Genomic DNA, 19247 nt, shown 5'->3' on the forward strand with positions numbered 1-19247 from the left:
AGCGGCGCTGGGGCCAGCCTGGTCGCACACCCAGCCCAGCCCCGCTGTGGCTCACGGTAGCCACTCACTCATGCTGACTGGGTGCTAGGTTCAAACCAAGAAGATCCTAGTCTAATTTTTCTAATTAGCAAAATGATTTGATGGTAATTCTATAATTAAAATTTTGAGTGGTGTAAGTCACCAAATAAATGACTAGAGATCAATTACCACTAATGATTATGAAGGAAAAACATCTGGCCTGAAACCACTGAGCTTCTACACAGAAACCACCCGACAGTGCCAGGCAGTGCTGAATAGAAACTGTCGTGAGACCCGTGATCGTGTGATGCCCGAGGTCACACGAGAGGGTGGCAGCATTTCAAAAAGCTTTGCCCTGACCCAGCGCCCAGTCTGCTGGTCAGAGGCAGGCACAGGGCAACCCGTGGTCAGGCCGCGGTCACTGGCTCCGCCGACTCCAGACAACACTATCCCCATGGAGAGCTTCAGAGAAGCAGCTCTGCCGGGGGCAGCCTCCAGGGGCGCGTTAAGGGGAGTCAAGGTGACAAAGAACCAAGGGTGGGTCAAGCAAGATGGGAAGGACGCGCCTGCTCCCGCCGATACCTGACGATGTCACATTTCCACTGCTCCCCTTCGGGGCAGAAGCTGCTCACGCCCTCCCGGTACAGGAGGGCTCGCTGCTCTGTCAGTGCCCACACCACGCTGTTTCGGGCTGCGACCTGGGACAGTGGATATGGACAGTCGACCTTTACGGCTCTGGCACAAGGGCGATCCACACTGAGACCTGCCAGGGAGACAGGAAGCCCCCAAGACACACAGTCAGGACTTCGCACCTCATTTGTATTCTGCGGTTTGCTGCTTTTTCTCTTTTTGGTATTCTGCTATATTCTTGTGTAGAACGCATTCTGTCTTTTTAAGGTCTAGTCAACAAAAAATAGGTTGTGCTTAAATAAGGCATGTATTTGAAGTGTTTTCAAATGCTCTCTGAAAACTGAAGGAACGACAATTCAGAATCTGCGGGTATCCCAAAGTCGCTTAAGATGTCCCAGAAGAACAAGAAAGCCCAGGGCAGAGCAGCCAGGCCCTGAGCCAAGAGCAGCCAGGCCTAGAGCAACACATGCTCTGTGGCTGTGCCCTCAGAGCCTTGGGGCGAGCAGAGCTGTGGCAGCCGTGGATGGCAAGGATCTGAGCCCCCTGCCCTCTGCAGAGCAGCTCCGACGAAGCAGCCGCCCTCTCCTCCTCTGACCTGGTTGGGGGGGGTGGTTCCCTACATGAAAGGCGACGCCCCTCACCCAGCAAGGCTATGGCAGGGCCAGAGCTCAGAGTTGCTGACGCCCCATCCAGGACTCCTTCCCCCCACCTCTTTGGAGCCTGTCTGGAGCCCGGAGCTGCCGGGACAGCTGCTAACTCAAATCCCATACTCTGCGGCATCAGCCTGCACTCAGTTCTCAGTGCCCCAGCGTGCTCCCCGACTACTTGCAGAAGCCCCGTGGTCCCACGTTCTCAGCTGTCTCCCTCACCCTCAACCAGGGGGAGTCACCTGCTGGGCTGCTTACGCTACACACTGTCAGGCCAGCCCTGGAGCCGAACACGGCCGGTCTGGTACTACTGGTTAACAGGTTCCTCAACCCCAGGCCAGAAGCACTCTGTCTCCTCACCAGGAACAAAACGCAAGTGCCCCTGGAAATGGGATATGCATCTGCCTTTCCAGAGCTATCACCACTTGAAGGGAGAGACCAGAACTCGCACATGGCCCAGGAGCTGGCGAGGCTGACCACCAGGGCTCAAGCAGAGGCTTCTAGGAGATGCTGGCCCTCCCACGTGTGAGGAAGAACCAGGGGTGCGGAGACTTTTGGTCTCAGAGCACCACCCCTGGCTGACAGCTAGTAACAAAGATTAAAACAGTCTCCACAAATCAGCAATATTAGATGGTTAGAAGATTGATCTTTACGTAAATCCAATACGACCTCCTGACAGCCAGAAAAGAGCTCCCACCCCACAGCCTTTCCATATGCCGAGAAATCACGTCGTCTTTGGAAAGTCATATCCTATTTTGCGGACATAAACACTCACACTCATTACAGTTTATTTTTAATAAACAAGTCCCACTGAGTCTCCTCCGGCAGCTGAAGGTTCCCCACAGGGCAGTTTATTAGGGCGAACTGAACTGCTACTTAGATCAAATGATTTTTCTCGTTTCTTCCTGACCCACATGTAAATAAGTATACGGGGACAGGGCTATAACCTGGCTGAAAAAAGTCCAGCCATAACCTAAAAGAAAAAATGATTCTAATGTCACTTCCCCATTATTCTTTCCCCTTAAGATCTGACATTGCAGCACAAGTGATAGGCAATGGTTAGCCATAAGGAGAGTAAGAATCTGTTTCTGTATCTCACTGAATAACCCTATTAAGTCTTGCCCTAAACTTGTCCAGGTTGGATGTGAGTCAGTAGCAGGAAACTGCTAATATATTCCAAAGGCAGACTGTCTTAAATTGATTTTTAGCCCCTCCGTCATTGTGATGGCTCTAAGTGTGTCCCTAACAAAGTGAGGGGCAGCAGGAAGCAATTACCCCTCCCCCCACAGGAGCTGGAGGACCGCCCCAGTTACCTGTCTGCAGGTACAGATCTCCATTTGTCCTGATGATCCAGGCTGTGTCATCGCTCAGGGCCACAAACACTGCCTGGGGCAGGGCTTCGTACCAGTGCCGCTTCCCCTTGATGGTCACTTTTCCACAAGCAAAAGCTCGGTTAGATTTCTGCTCAATCTTCCAGAGAAGGGCTCCTGTAGAAATAAAAATTCTGTTCCCCATCTAGTAACTGCAGAGAATTACTTACACAAGAAAGTTCATCCCGGTTGCTGTGGGGGAGAGAGATTTCTAAAACCTCTCTCCCCCTTTTGCTTCCACCCCAACTGCGGAAAGAGCCCACAGTGCCAAGGTTTGGTTCCGAGGTCACCACCCACCAGCTGTGTGGCTTCAGGTGTCAAGGCACCTACTGTCTCTCCATGCCTGACTTCCTCCTCTGTACCTACAGGGCTGCTAGGGAAACTGGAGGTGAGAACAGATCGGTGACACGGCACACCGAGCCGGACAGACCTCAGGCACTCCTGACGCGGACAGTGGCAGTGCTGACACACGGTTACGTCAGGAGGCACAACTCGTCCCCCATGAGAGGTTGAAAAGTCCTAGAGGGATTCAGACAGGTCACTTCTGGACCAACTGAGGGTTAAGATGCACACAAAGGAGACACTTGAGCAGAGATGAAGAAGGGGAGGAGAGGAGGACATTCTGTGTATATGGAGGGCGTGACACAGGCCAGGCGGCCACAGGAAAGAAACCACCAGAGAATCACCAAGACCACAGGCTGGACTAGAGGGTCTGATGGGGAAAGCCAAGGTAAGAGGAGAAGAGCCAGACGGCTAAGCCCGAAGCACACCCTGAACACAGTGGGGCTCCGGTGCCCCCCTGAAGACGTGGGCACTGCAGGGCGACTCAGTCAAGCACACTGATCTGGTGAGGACAGAATTCCTACGAGATCAGCGAGGGCCGGAGGGTTTGGAAACACAAAGTAATCAACAGGATCAGGATAGAACCAAGGCTTCTAAATGGCTGGGAGGGTGAACAGAAGCAAATGGCAGAGAAAGAATTAAAGCGCACAGTTACATAACGAGAGTTAAAGACTAGACTATGATCTCAGCCACTCTCTGAGGAAAATTATTTTTCAGATAAGCAAAGAGATGAAACAACCTTGAACAAAATGCTATTTTATTTTTTTTTTATTTTTTTTTTTTAAAGATTTTATTTATTTATTTGTCAGAGACAGAGGGAGAGAGAGTGAGCGAGCACAGGCAGACAGAGAGGCAGGCAGAGGCAGAGGGAGAAGCAGGCTCCCTGCCGAGCAAGGAGCCTGATGTGGGACTCGATCCCAGGACGCTGGGATCATGACCTGAGCCGAAGGCAGCCGCTTAACCAACTGAGCCACCCAGGCGTCCCACAAAATGCTATTTTAAATAGTGACAAAGACCAGGAAGAGTTCAAGGAAATCCATCAGAAACACAGTAAAATTACGGGGATAAGTCTAAAGTCACCGAGTACGTTTTGTCTGACTTCTGCTCCAGGGTCTTAACAATAAGAAGATACTATGTGGGGCGCCTGGATGGCTCAGTGGTTGAGTGTCTGCCTTCGGCTCACGTCACGGTCTCAGAGACCTGGGCTCGAGCCCCTCATCGGGCTCCCTGCTCAGCAGGAAAGCTTGCTTCCCCTCTCCCACTCGCCCTGCCTCTGTTCCCTGTCTCGCTGTGTCTCTCTCTGTCAAATAAAAATAAAATCTCTAAAAAGAGGTGTGGGGGGTGAGTTACTATGAGGCAAATACACAGGAATACTTCAATTCTACCTACCCACCCCCCCAGCAGGTGAAGTGGCCAACATTTTGACAAACAGATGTGCAAATGATTCTGGACAGGGAAGAGAGGTACAGGCTCAAAGCCTAGTAGAGCATCATTCAGGAACTGTCCGCTCCAGTTCACTAAAAATGGTTAGCCAGACCATGGCTTGCAAGAATGAACGCATTTTTCTTTTACATTCAGGGCGTAGATGATTCGGCCAAAGTATATACATCGTTCATTAAAGAAAAATTTCTAGAAAGAAACCCCAATAATCTATATCCACATAAGTCCATCTCCATTGGTTCAGTTGCTTTAAAACAACACAAGGAAACAGGAACATGGGCGCCTGTGTGGCTTGGTCAGTGAAGCGTCCAACTTTTGATTTTGGCTCAGGTCATGATGTCAGGGTTGTGATACTGAGCCCCGTGTTAGGCTTCATGCTGGATGTAGAGCCTGCTTAAGATCCTCTCTCTCAGGCTCAGTGGGTTAAAGCCTCTGCCTTCAGCCCAGGTCACAATCCCAGGGTCCTGGGATCGAGTCCCGCATTGGGCTCTCTGCTCGGCAGGGAGCCTGCTTCCTCCCGTCTCTCTGCCTACTTGTAATCTCTGTCTGCCATATAAATAAATAAAATCTTTAAAAAAAAAATCCTCTCTCCTTTTCCCTCTGCCCCTCCCCTTCCATAAAAGAAATAGGGACACATTTTTGTAAGGTGTTTATATGTTAATCTCTCTCCAAAAAAATCCCTCAAAATTCAAGCTTTGCATAGCTTATAAAAACATGTTAACGTGTTAACATTGTAATTAATAAAAAAAAAAAACGAACCAAGATTCAAGCTGAACATCCATTTACTGGATGTTTATTAATTAATGTCAAATGAAGTGACCCCTGTTCTTTGGAGAAAACCCTCAGACGTGCAGGTACTGGTCACATGCTGCAAGGATGGCGTTGCGGCAGGGCCCACCATGTGCCTGCCCTGTGCCCGCTGCCATGCGCTGGGCCACTACACCAGCAGGAGCAGGGAGGTGGGAGGCGGGGAGGCCAACCTGAGGGGGAGACCGCCACCTGCTGGACGGCGTCCTCAAACTTCTGCCAGCGGAGCCCAGCGCCCGGCAGTGCGCTGCAGAACAGGCCGCCTTTGTAGTCCAGGCACCAAATGTACTTCTCGGAGACCGCCAAGCTGAGTATGCCGTAGCCGGGACCGGAGTATCCCATCCAGCTTTCTGCAAACTAACAAGGACAGAGCCTGGTGAGTTCCGTAGCAGAGCGCTGAGCCGCACTGTCGGGCAGTCGTCAACAAGTCGCAGGGCGGAGGGTCTCTGAGAAGCCAAGGGGGGACCTGCTGTCTTTGGACTGTACCGAGAGAAGCGTTCTGCAATGGGGACTACTGTCCCCCGTCAGGACACCAGAGCCCGCCTGGGTAGCTCTCCATCAGGTCAGAACACCCTTCCTAATGCGGTGCTGACGTTAAAACAACCTAGCTCCTGCACAACACACAACGTGCGTGCAAACCCACATTCTGTGCATCGGATCCTTGCCGAGGCGCGCAGATGAGCGGCCCTGCCACCGGCTCTGTGCCCTTGCCCTTGGGTTTTAAGCATGGTCCCATCGTGCGGCTAATGGAAATCTGGCCAAGATACTGAGTCTGGCTGAATTCTATGGACTGATGTTTTGTTGCCATGATTCTTTAAAAAAGAGCTAAATGAAGTCTTCGCAGCTTACCAGCTTTCTGAAACTGCACAAGGAAACAAAGAGCTTGCACCATCACCCAAATACGCAAGTTCGCTACTTCACAAAGAAAGGCACCCGCCCCTTCTCAATCCAGCCCTGCTTCCCATGACTTGTGCCCCATGCCCCTGGCAAATGCCACAAAATCTCTTGGTTTTCCAGCTACTGGATGGGAAGGGGGGGGACCATGAAGGGAGGAAGCAGTCCTCCAAGCACCAGGTCCCCTCTCACCTAGGGGAGGGCTTCTCTCAAGTTCTCGCTTCCAATCTCAATAGCCCACCCGCACGAGACGTCGTCAGCCTGCCCATCAGGCTTCCCACAGCCCTGCACCTGGCTGGCCAGCATCGGCCGAGAGTCGTGCTCAGCTGAGATGATCGGCAGGCACGTCTGGGTCCTCCTGGAGATTCTGGGATCCAGACTGGCTATCCGCGCCCGCAGCAGCCAACACCAAACACAGAGCCTGGCAGCCGAAGGCACTCAAGAAATGATGAGTGCAGGCGAGACCGAGTGGAAGGTCTCACGTTCCAGCATTTGTCTCAGAACAAGTAAGCAGGACATGTCACTGCCCATGCAGGACAGCACAGAGGCTGAGAGCAGGGGCCTGGGCCAGCCTTGCCCTTCACTCGCTATGTGACCTGTGTAAGCCATTTCCCTACGCCTCCTTCCCTCCACTGTAAAATGGGGATCACGGCAGCACCTACTTCTTTACCTACTTTTGTTTTGTTCTTGGAGAAGGAAATGAGTTGAACTTACAAAGTGCTTAGCGTGGTGCCTGGCACATGGCAAGAGCTTCCTGAACAATGCAGGTCGTTAGCGCTGGGAGAATCTAGCGGTCTGTTTACCGGAAGCACACGCACGTTCACACTCATAATCCACACCCCACAATGACTAGGCAGGACAAGTTATAAGACCTGTTTAGTCTCGAAACCAAATACACTGAAAAATAATGACTTGCTAAGAAAAGTAAACATTTTGAAAACAATCTCTGTTATGTAAATGATCAGGAATCATCATCCTTGACTACGTGGGTTGGGTGGACCCCAGGACACCGGCCACCCCAAACCCACATACCTGATCTGACTTTAGGAGCCCGGTGTCCTCCGTGCCAGGCTGGCTTAGGTCCTGCAGGGAGCGACTACCACCGAGCTCTGTCACACTTGTCTCCGAGGAAGAAGAAGGCAACCCCTGGGCATAGATGTCCTCCTCATCACTGGATGTCAACACCTGGTCCCGTGAAGGCTGCTCGAGCCGAGGCTCATGAGTGTGAGCCGCCAAGGCAGAGACTGGGGGTGTCAGCCGTCCTCTCACACTCCCCGAGTCACAACCCGAGGCAACCATTTCCTTCAGGCCTGTGTCACTGTCGGTGACAGTGTGCCAGGGATGTGAGCCGAGGTGGCTCGGGCCCCCCATGTGTGTGAGGAAGCCCTGCTCCTTGCTGGGCTCCTCGGCACAGCCTTCATCAGCTCCGGTCCCCGGCAGCCACGGCTCGGCACGGGGGGCCCAGCTGAGGCTGGAAGGCACCAGGGGTGAGTCCAAGAAAGGGACTTCAGAAAAAGTGCTTTGGGGGTCATCAAGCTCCACATCCCCTGCTTCCTGGGCCTCTGCAGAGCTGTCCTTTTCTCGACAGGGCGACTGTCTGCTATTCAGTCCATCGTCTGCGGGACAAGGTTCCTCTCTGAGTTCTGTAATGTCACTACCTTCCACAGCTTCCCTCAGCTCCAGGAGTGAAGTCCACACTCCACTGTGCGGCCCTGTGTCTTCGGCACAGTCACATCGTGGGAGTCCAGGTCTGTCACCATTCCCTTCATGCAGGACGGCAGTGGCGGGCTCAGGCACCTCCAGGACACTGAACGCTTCAGGGTCAATATTTTCCTGCAGGACACCATTCACCTCACCACTGAGGTTACTCTCCTGGTCAGGAGACTCTGTGCTCAACCGATCCATGATGCTGCCCAAACTCGAGGTCATGGATAGCAGGTCTGTGTTCAAGGACTGGGGACTGTCACCAGGAAACTCATAGCAGGGAGTTGATTCAAGGGAACTGTGGCAGGTGTTCCTGCTTGCACCTTCTAATTTAAAATTTAAAATAAGAATGTTTAAAATGGGGTATGACTCCATATAAATAGTAAGAGACTAAAAAACACAATTTTGGCTCAAGGAAAAAAATACATTTTAAATGAAGGATATTTAAGTGGTGAGGAATGCATCTCTCAAGTACAAATTATCCCCATGCAGAGATGTCTTAAATGGATGCAAACATCAGAGACAGTGATGGGCTCTAGGCCTCGCTCAAGAAATGTTAATGGAGGAAAACAAAGGAAAGGATGGACAGCAGACCAGTTGTTTAAAATTATTAACATGCTTAGCAGTCTGATACGTATGTGTAGCTGGAGAGGCCTAACAGGAATGAAGGAGTAAAAACTTAAACCATTTCTATGTTAAATCCCATGGTCGGTAACCTATCCAACACTAAATGTAAAACGACCCGTCTAGACACCAGCATAAATCTTCTATTTCCGTGCCTTTCCATCCAGGCTCATAGTGTCTCTGGTCTAATACGTGCTTTACATGGATACATCTAAAATTTTACTTAACTATCGAGAAGTACAGCCCCAGACCCATCAGGCAGGGTGGTAAGTACACAGGTGTGTGTTATTATATTACTCACACCCCATGAAGGTGCTTTCGGTGTGTGTGGTACTCTCTCTTAACATATGAAATATTTCATGGTAAAACTCCTTTGAGGAAAGAGTACCCGTATCTTCTGAAGGCCTTCTCTGCTTCTCACCAAATGGGCAAATGCTCACGCAGTGAAAGCAGCACTCCCCAAAAGTGTGCGAGAACGCCCCTGCGTAAGGAGTCAGTGTGTGTTTTGCGAAGGATGGTACCTGATCGCTTCTTCCTCTTCTTTTTCACTTTCAGAGGCTTCACGACAAGCTCCTGGTCAAAGTCTTCGGAGCTGATCACGCTGAATCTCTGCGAGGCGGGCTGGCCTCCCCTCCGCAGCTCCGGAGCTGCCTGGAGCCCAGAGCCACTGTCGGTGGAGTTGAGCGAGCTGCTCCTGCTCCTGGGCTCGCTGGCCACAGAGCTGGCCACGGAAGAGCCCCTGAGCCTTGTCTCCGAAACCGGGGCCCCCGACGGCTTCTCCCCACGTTGCCCAGGGGCCTGCTCTGCGCATCCCGGTGTCTCCAGACCATCTCGCACTGAGAAAGAGGGTTGGGGGTCACTGCTGGTTGTCCAAGGAAGTCTACAAGCTCTCATTCAGGTCTGCTAGCCGTAAATCCCCACCCGCTAGGCTCAGAGAGACTGCTGAAGCGGGAAGGTCGCACGTAACAGTCCACAATGGCTCTGTGCTCCGGGGAGATCATACACCACAATCAGGAAAATGGCTCCTCACGGCAATTTTCTATAAATAGCTCAACAGGAACGGGACGCTACTAAGTATACAGCATTTTTTACATCAATTCACAAATAATTCCTAAAGAAGACAAATGAGCTGTTTCTAAGAGGGTTTAGTGATGGCCCCTACTTAGACCACACCTTAAACATAAAAGAACTCAAAAGGCACTTAAAAAACATATGCGTACCTATATTTCTTGAAATTTAAGAAGAGAAAGGGCATTTTCCCGGAGAACAAACCCAGGACAGAGAAGCGTGGCATGAGGATGTGGCAGCAGAGGCTCAAGGCACCCTGCTCTGTACCCATGACCAAGAGCCAGCGAGTTTCTCACCTTCACGGACTCGTCCTTCTCAACACAACAGCACAAGTCGCCATGGCCACCGGGGCTCCAGCCACAGGACCCCGTACACAGGACTATGGACGACTTTACCCACTCAGCCATCCCGATACTACGTATCCACTTTGGGCCCGGCACTGTTCGGGGACCACCAGCCAGACGGGAACTCCTGTCCTCTCGTGAGGGTGGCCCCGGGGCAGACTAGGGGCTGTGCTGTGCAAGCTGGGGACAGACACGCAGGGCTCTGCTCGGAGCGAAGCCTGGCCAGGGAAGCGACCTGTTGAAGACCACACGAGCCGTGGCAGGTCTCGGTCTAGAGCCGTCCTGTGCGATACAGCAGCCACTGCCATGCGCAGCTATTTAAACTCAAAGTCGAGCACAAGGTAAATGCAGCTGCGCTCCCCACACTGCAAGCGCGCGGCAGCCTGTGCGGACGGCGCGGACACAGAGTGCTTCCGTCTCCGCAGAGAGGCCCCCCCGGACTTCCCTCTCGTGAGCCGCCCGCCCTGGACCACACCGTGCAGATGCCAGCTCCGAAAACTCAAAAGACTCAGAGCTTAGTCCTGTTCCACAGAAATTGCGGCCTGGGGTGACAGCAACCCTGTCTGACCCTCTGACCTAAGAAATAACTCACTCCCACCCCACGCCCACCCTGCCATCTTGTAAGAGGCAGTAAAGTGGGGGCCAAGGTAGCCCTTAGGACATTTTCATCTTTTCAAGTCCTAAACATCTGGCTCTGAGAGGCTGTTTGGGATATTCTCCTACTAACCATACTTCGTATTCTAACATTACAAAAGGACAAAGGCCTTAGTAACGCCTGGGGGCTCAGGGGCTTGCCACCTGGAGCGCCCTTCCCTCGCCTTGCTCCTGCCTTGCTTCCCGCTCTAGAAGGCCCTGGGTTTGCAACTGGCCCACCCACTTGGGTCCAGGCCTTCTACTCCCTCTCCTCCTTCTCCTGCAGTGTCTCAGACACCAGCTAGTGCTGGTGAGAGCAGAAGTCAGAGCAAGGATGCTTCCAGGGCCAAGATACCCCAAGCCCGTAGCTATGACAAAAGGTCCACGCTTCTGACCAGTGTAGCCAGGCAGGAGAAGCAGGAGAAGCGTTGGCTGAAGCAGTAATCTGAAGACGGGGCTGGTGGATTTGGGGCTTGTCATTTACCCACCCCAGTCCTTGGTTTTCTAATCTGAAACGGGACACCGTGGATTAAGAAACACTCACTCTGGGCTTCTGTGTGCCATATGCTATCTGGGGCCACAAAGCTGAGCTATAAGATCCTTGCAAGCAAAAGGTTTACTATTTTGTGAGGGAAGGACATGGTAAGGAAATGGCTCCCCGGCCACAACAGCGGTGGGAGGAAAGGCCCCTGGGAACTCAAGCGAAGATAGGGAGGGCCGACTTAACTAAAGCACTCAGGGAAAGTGTAAAAGATACAGGAAGACCTGAACTGACAGCAGAGGGCAGCACCGGCCAAAGCAGGCCGCGTAAGGGAGGGCACACACCCAGCACTCAGACCTGCCTGGGGCGCTGGGGACAGGGGGTGGCGGCAGGAATCCAGAGAGCTCAGCTGGGGTGGGGGCGCCCTGCACACCACCTGGGACATGGTGGCAACAGGAGCAGTAAGCGAGGAAGGCACAAGGCTGTTCCCAGCCCCGGGGGGAAGGGGAACTGGCTGGGGAAAGGCCGTGCCAGGGCCACCTGCCTCATGTTTCCCACAGGCTTGTCCTGAGCATCAAACAGGGTGCCTGTGAAACTGCTCCGTGAACTTGAGGCTACACATGTGCGGGACCTCGGGGGCCACACAGATGTCCCCCACGTACGGCTCTCATCCCCCCAGCGGTGGTGTTTTCGGGACCTCGCTGCAATTTCCACAGCCCCAGTCTCATCTGTAGAACCAGTACCTTCCATGCAGGGCTGCGTTGAGGATTTTATGAGGTCATGACTGTTAAGTGCTTAGGAGTGTCTGGAACACAGTGAGAACAAAGTGAGGGACAGAGAGGAGGAGGGGCTCCCCACATGGCTGCTGTCACCATGGGGACAAGTTCACTGACGAGGCACCAAATATACCAAGTACTGTGGATGTGTGCACGGGAACGTGCTCGCCAGAACCCGGGCGGTGGGACTTAGAACAAGAAGTCAGAAGCACGGAGAATGATCAGCATCCTACGGAAGAACTGTGTGGAGGGTAAAGGACGTGTTCCAGAGAACAGATTTCAATGTCCTAAAATCTTGGCAAATCTGTCCTTTGAAGTGTCAATCCCACATGCAGTCTTAGGGTGCCAGCGGCCAGTCACGTGGGTGCTGAGTTCCCCTCACTACTCGTCCAGCCCCCCACCTTCCAGACCCATGGAACCACTTCACCAAATGCGAGGCTGTCTGATGTGAGCCTTACGGTAGATAAGCTTCAAGAAAAGCACTGTAAACCGTATTTTAAGAATCACAGGAGGGAGGCCTGGGCGGCTCAGTGGGTTAAGCATCTGACTCTTGGTTTCAGCTCAGGTCCTGATCTCAGGGTCGTGAGATCGAGCCCCGAGTGACGCTCCGCACTCAGTGCACGGTCTGCTTGAGATTCCCGCCGTCTCCCTCTGCCCCTCCCCCTGCTCGTACACACTCTCCCTCTAAAACAAAACAAAACAAAAAAATCTTAAAAAAAAAAAATCATAGGAAACTCTCCAAATACTTCCTTGTTCAAATAAAGCTACAGTTGTTGGGGCGCCTGGGTGGCTCAGTGGGTTAAAGCCTCTGCCTTCGGCTCGGGTCATGATCCCAGGGTCCTGGGATCGAGCCCTGCGTCGGGCTCTCTGCTCAGCAGGGAGCCTGCTTCCCGCCCCCCGCCTCTCTGCCTACTTGTGATCTCTGTCTGTCAAATAAATAAATAAAATCTTAAAAAAAAAAAAAGCTACAGTTGTTTAACAAAGTAATGCTAATAAGCTTTATCAATTATAAACTACAATTACATACACACAGCACATTTTATAACAAATACAAACCTATTGATGCTAATCCTTCAGGTCTGCTTGAAATTCTTATAATGTTCCTATCTCCCTTTAAGAAAAATATTTCATTTTCTGTGCAGGAAACAGACACGATGTCACCTGATCCTTCCAAACCAGCAATTGTGGCCTGTCCAAAAAAAAAAAAAAAAAAAGAAAAGAAAAAGAAAATCACACAACCAGGCAATATTAACGGCTGAAAGCGGACACAAAGCTGCAGGAGTCCAGATGAGTCCGATGACTCCTGTGCTCTGCCAGGCTCTTTCTGAACCAGCTTAGAAGTGACAAATGCGAGGGGCACATGGGTGGCTCAGTGGGTTAAGCCTCTGCCTTCGGCTCAGGTCATGGTCCCAGGGTCCTGGGATCGAGCCCCGCATCGGGCTCTTTGCTCAGCGGGGAGCCTGCTTCCCCCTCTCTGCCTGCTTGTGATCTCTGTCTGTCAAATAAATGAAATCTTTTTTAAAAATTTATTATTTTTAAAGATTTTATTTATTTATTTGACAGACAGAGATCACAAGTAGGCAGAGAGGCAGGCAGAGAGAGAGGGGGAAGCAGGCTCCCCGTTGAGCAGAGAGCCCCATGTGGGGCTCGATCCCAGGACTCTGGGACCATGACCTGAGCCGAAGGCAGAGGCTTTAGCCCACTGAGCCACCCAGGCGCCCTATGAATAAAATCTTTAAAAAAAAAAAAAAAAAAAGAAGTGACAAACTCAAAGGTAAGGAGTGGCTGACGGGTACCTGACCCGAAGTCGTAAGCCTTGCCAGTGACTCCATGGGACTGAGCGAGCAGCTCAGCCCACGTGTGAGCGCTGGGAGCTGCAGCCCGCCCAGCGCCCCTCCCTCCAGCACAGGGCGCCCATGCTCTTTGGCAGGACCTTCCCACTGGCCGCACATGGCTGCCGTGGTCTGTGCTTTAGGTGCCCTGAGCGGAGTGGGCCAGGCCAGACCTCAGGCTTGTTCCTCCAGGATGCCACGGCTCCACTCGAGCTCCTTTCCTGGCCCTTGTCTGCTGGGAGAGGTCCGACTGGAGTCAGACATCACCTCCTCGGGAAATGGTCCCTGAGGAGCCCAGACTCAATGGCATGCCCAGGACTCACGGCACTTTGTACACACACCCAGAGGAACGCTGCTCCTGGGCTGGAGTGATGTGCTGACTGTTCCAGACCTCTACGGTGTGCACTCCCGCGGGAGAGACGAGTGGACACTGCAATTCATGGCTCGGAATGAAAGAATGGAGAGAGGGAGGGGGTCCCTACCAACACTTGAAAACAGGACATCCAGAGTCTGAATGATTTTAAAACATTTTCTTTTCTGCTAACAGTATAGACAAAAGGCAGTTCACTATAGAGGGAAGAAGGGCCTAAATTCTTTGTTAATTTCTAAATAATCCTGATGAACATCTAGAAGCATGCCATTAGTTTGAAAGCTGCCCATCATGGTGCCACGTACACTCTGATGGCAGCCACAACGTCTGCATGTGGACAGCCCCTTTGTGTCGTGAAGTTAATGCCACCCGTCGCAGAAAGCACTGGGGCAAGGGCTCAGAAGAAAGGAACTGATACATAGTCACCAAACCTCTCAACCCCACTCACTACTAAGTGTGCATCAAGTTCAAAGAGTACCCAGAGAAAGAAGAAAACTTAAGTTGTCTATAAGTGGAGAATACAGAGATGCCTTTCAAAGTGTTCCTTAAGAAGAGAAACCAACTCAGGGTTAAAAGCCAGCTTCGTGGCCCCAGCCCTGCTTGCCCTACCCTCAGGTTCCAGGTGAGGAAGCCATGCCAGGCAGACGACACTTCCGCTTAGAGGCAGAACAGCTAGAAGGTTCTACCAAAACCAAATCTATAAAATAATTAGACCCTTACTTGATTTCCTTGCAAAGGAAAAAGTAAAGCATTAGAATTAATGCTGTTTCTTCTACCATTATGAGAAACAGTCCGTAGGTAAAGACACCAAAGGTGTGGTGCGATCACGCCACTTACCTGGTTGATAGTGTCTAGAAGGTAAATACTATATTCATTCCAACTCAACACCCAGCCTTCTTGAAAGAAACATGAAACAAGCCCCAGGTGTTTCTCAGGTAAGCTGCAACTTCCCCTGTTGGAGGATTCCAGACGTGGGTACAGTTCAAAAGGCTTGACTCCTCCAGCAAAGACATCTTTTAAGATAAACGTGGCTTGAACAGTCCCATGGATATCCGCCTTCCACAGTCGGAGCCCAGGCCGTGACGCGTACAAGGTCAGATCACTCTGCTTACAAAGTCCTGGTATAAAACAAGCTCCAAACTTCCCAGTGCTGAAATTACCAAAAAAAAAAAAAAAAAGAAGAAGAAGAAGAAACAGATACAAACTGATTTAAAGTGATAGTTGTCAACCCTTGACATCAACTCTAACAAGAATTTTTTGGATAAGCCTAAATAAGATTGATGTTTTTTCAAACCCTCTTCTACAGTCTGTTCTGTTGTTACTAGAACGACACTGTCATCTCTGTGTCTCCTCCTCCCTGTAGCCCCTCGGAAGCATGTGCCGCTGAGCAGGCAAGGCAGCCTGGCTCGTGGCGACCGTCATGGTGCTGTGCCCTGGGCTTCGTCTCTACCCTCTGGCTCAATCCTTGCAGCAGTGCCACAAGGCAAATGGTACAGCTCCTGTGTCAGAGAAGAGGAAATGGAGGCGGAAGCTGACAATCCAGGTCCGACCATCCTCTCCCTGTTCGGAAGTTCTGTTCATCCTTTTTTTTTTTTTTCTTTTTAAAGATTTATTTATTTATTTATTTGACAGAGAGAGAGAGAGAGAGATCACAAGTAGACAGAGAGGCAGGCAGAGAGAGAGAGAGAGAGAGGAAGCAGGCTCCCCGCTAAGCAGAGAGTCCAACGTGGGACTCGATTCCAGGACCCTGAGATCATGACCTGAGCCGAAGGCAGTGGCTTAACCCACTGAGCCACCCACGCACCCGAAAGTTCTGTTCCTCCTAACCCTGACTGCTGCGCTCACACCAGGATCCCAGTGAATGAGCGTCACGCCTATGACCAAGTCTAAACCCGTCACAGGGACCAGCTTCCTGTCCGTTCCACGGGTGTGTCATTTTTTTCTATTTTTTAAAATTATGAAATACCTAACACAAAATGTATGTTTTATATAATATAATACGTATCATTTTATACCATATATCCGCCCAGGTGCACACACACACACTTAGAGGCATATAAAATTATGAAGCCTAACAAATGAAATGCCCACCCAGGAGCCCATCCCTCAACTTTGGAAATAAATCATCAGTGACATGGGTGGTGTTCTCCCACACTCCTAATGTCCCTGCCCCTCCGTTCCCCAGGTGTGATCACCAGACTGAATTTTGCTATTCCCTTGCTTTTACTACTGATAGCTTAGCCACATACCTATGTATCCATAAACGCTACATATCTTAGTATCATCTTCCATTTGCATAAAAAAAGTAATAACGCTATTTGTACACTTTTGCCACTTACTTTTAACATTGATTAAAGATTTATCTTTACTGACAAAACAACTACAGCTCATTCATTTTCACTGCTATATAGCATGCCACATCTTTTTTCACTCACTCCCTTGTTGATGGGTATTTGAATTATTTCTACTTTGCTATTTTAAACAACAATACCACAAGCATTTCCACACAGGCCTCCTAGCACACGGGTGTGTCAGAGTCTGCCCGGGTCTCCTGGAGATGGAACTGCTGCGCTGTCAGGGAGCTGTTGGGTTGCTGAGTTGACCACATTCAGGTTTGAAAGATAATTTCACCAAACTTTTTTCAATATGCTTAATCCAACCTTTGCTCCCACCAGCAATCTGAATTCTTTTTTCCCCCAAAGGGATTTTTAAGCAATCTCTACACCCAATGTGGGGCTTGAACCCACACCCCGAAATCAAGAGCTGCACGCTCCCCCAGCTGAGCCGGCGGGGGGTTCTCCTGAGTTCTCATGGTTCCACACCTTTGTCCAATCTCAGGCTCCTACCAGAGCTCAGAGTTCAAGAGTTTCAGGCCACCCTCTCCCCAAAATACTTCTCTGACTTGAAGCAGTAGAAACAGTACTGACTCTTGATTGACAGAGAGGCTCCATGTCCAGCCCTGATATTTACTATGTGAACTTTCTGGAGCTCAGTTTCCTTATCTGTAAACCAAGGGTAATCCTTCCCATCTCAAAGGTTAAAGTGAAGATTAAGTGAGCCAGTCTAGGAGGGCACAGAAGTGCTGCTGCTGACGTGGTAACCCCCCGGACCGGGCTCCGGGTGCTCCCAGCTGGGATGGGCCCCTCGTTCTGCTCACAGCCCTGTGCCTCTCTCCTCACCCTCCCTGCACACAGCAGCACACCGGTCCTCCTGAAGGGCTGTCTCCAGAGCCTATCCCACATGGTCACACAGAATTATCTGGACATTCTCTGCCAGTCTCTCTCTAGGTCCCTCTGGGTGCAGAGTAACTAAATCCCTCTGGATGGGGCCCAAGGAGGGTACTGAATATCAAATTCAGCTTTGAAACGAAGATTGTTAGATGAACCAAGACCGTTCTAACACTGTAGATCATTCCTGGACAACTCTATAATTGGCCTCGGGTTTGATTACTGCCTTTGGTGGATTTGTTCTGGAAAGATTCTCTAAATAGACCCAAAGGAATTCTCACAGGGCAGTCCATAACCTCTTCTTCTTGCCCTTCCTGTCAAATCGATTTCTGTTTGGTGACCCACTTGTTAAATGTTTTCCTTCTATTTATAGGTCCTCTTAAAAACCTCTTGTCACTTCCACTTTAATCTGCTCACCTTGGATAACTGCAGCATTCACTTGAACAAACACTGAGGGAGTCCTGCCCTGTGTGAGACCTGGTGCCATGGGCAACGTGAAAGAGAAACGACACGAGATCCTGGCCCTGGCTGAGAACAGGCGCGGGCAGACATGTGCGTGGATAAGAACCACTGGAAGACCATCTGAGGCTCAAAGGGCCCCACGAGTGGTCCAGACGGGAGACATCTGACTGGGGCAGGAGAGGGCTAGACCTGGGACTATTCCTGGCTGAGGATGGGACGGGCACTGTGGGGGAAGGAACATGCCGAGAGGGTCCTGGTGGGCAGCTGGCTCTATGGAACTGCTAGAACATGTGGTGTGTGGTTGGTGGTGGGGGAGGGAGACTGCAAGGGGAGGCGGCTAAGCTGGGGATAACTAGCTAGGGCAGGTGCAAACTGTCCTTCGCCCCGGGCTTAGCACCACCCGCGGCAGCACGATGGTGCACCTGCTGCGGTCGTTCTGAAGCGGACCCTCAGACCCCAACTTTCAAGGCCCAGGCACTGCAGGGCTCTAAAATCATAACTTCATCAACCCACTTTCTTAATTCTGATGGAGATGACTTGCAGAGAAATCACTGATGACTTTAAAAAATACGTTAATTTCCTTTATAAGCCACATTAACATGAAAGGTGTGGTTTTTTGTTTGTTTTGGGATTTTAAAACGATTTTATTTCTTTTTAAAGATTTTATTTATTTATTTGACACAGAGAGAGAGAGAGAGATCACAAGCAGGCAAAGAGGCAGGCAGAGGGAAGAGAGGGGGAAGCAGGCTCCCTGCTGAGCACAGAGCCCGATGCGGGGCTCGATCCCAGGACCCTGAGATCATGACCTGAGCCGAAGGCAGACACTTAAGCCACTGAGCCACCCAGGCGCCCCTAAACAATTTTATTTTTAAGCACTCTCTACCCCCAGCGTGGGGCTCAAACTCACAACGCTAAGATCAAGAGTCTCATGCTGCACCGACTGAGCCAGCTGGGAGCTCTGGAAGGAGTGTTTTCTAACGAGCTGTATAATCCGCTGGTACCACAGACCGGAAATGCTGAGCATGGACAGAGAGCCTGAGGCAAGAGAATGAAAGTCTATGATGGGTGACAAAAGGCTCAGCAGCCAACTGCCCACAGACTACCACACAGGCATGACAGCAGTGACCCTGTTCCAGAACCTGGTGCTGGCTCTGCTGGGGGGTAGACTCCCCAGGTCCACATGCACGGATGGCCTCGCGCGGGGGCCCTGAGGACAGGGCCTCGGGGACACCTAATAGGTAGGGAGAGGGTTCCCACATGAGATAGTGAAAATAGAGTCCAGAAGAGCAAAGATACAACACATTTGGGGACAGCTGGGGGCTCTGAGGTCTTCTGGGAGTAACATGTATTATCTGGTCCGGTCTGAGGAGGCTCACAAACTCCATCCGAAAAGGATGACCCCATCCCCCACCACCGCGGTCCCCTGCCTGCAGATGCACCCACACCCGTGCTCTGTTGCCCGCTGAGAACACTCCCGCCCTATTCAGGCCACGCTGTCACCCACCATCGGGTTCCAGGGAGGTCACGACAGGCACCGCCATCTCGTGCTCTGTGCCAGCCAGCGCCAGCCACCCAGCC

General features: G+C 51.3%; 1 protein-coding gene across 2 annotated transcripts in view; it reads right to left on the minus strand.

Moving 5' to 3' along the window:
- TECPR2 (tectonin beta-propeller repeat containing 2) overlaps positions 1-19247 on the minus strand; it is a 98935-nt gene that overhangs the window by 41462 nt on the left and 38226 nt on the right. For both annotated transcript variants that reach the window (XM_032839690.1, XM_032839691.1), the window contains exons 6-12: positions 14818-15130; positions 12835-12967; positions 8998-9312; positions 7181-8178; positions 5428-5611; positions 2609-2782; positions 601-781 (exon numbers count right to left, since the gene is read on the minus strand). In XM_032839690.1, coding sequence (XP_032695581.1) covers positions 601-781; positions 2609-2782; positions 5428-5611; positions 7181-8178; positions 8998-9312; positions 12835-12967; positions 14818-15130 — 2298 coding nt within the window. The remainder of the gene's footprint in view (positions 1-600; positions 782-2608; positions 2783-5427; positions 5612-7180; positions 8179-8997; positions 9313-12834; positions 12968-14817; positions 15131-19247) is intronic.

The sequence above is a fragment of the Lontra canadensis genome, unplaced genomic scaffold (assembly GCF_010015895.1).
Source record: "Lontra canadensis isolate GAN:19392208 unplaced genomic scaffold, GSC_riverotter_1.0 scaffold108, whole genome shotgun sequence".
NCBI classification, from domain to species: Eukaryota; Metazoa; Chordata; class Mammalia; order Carnivora; family Mustelidae; genus Lontra; species Lontra canadensis.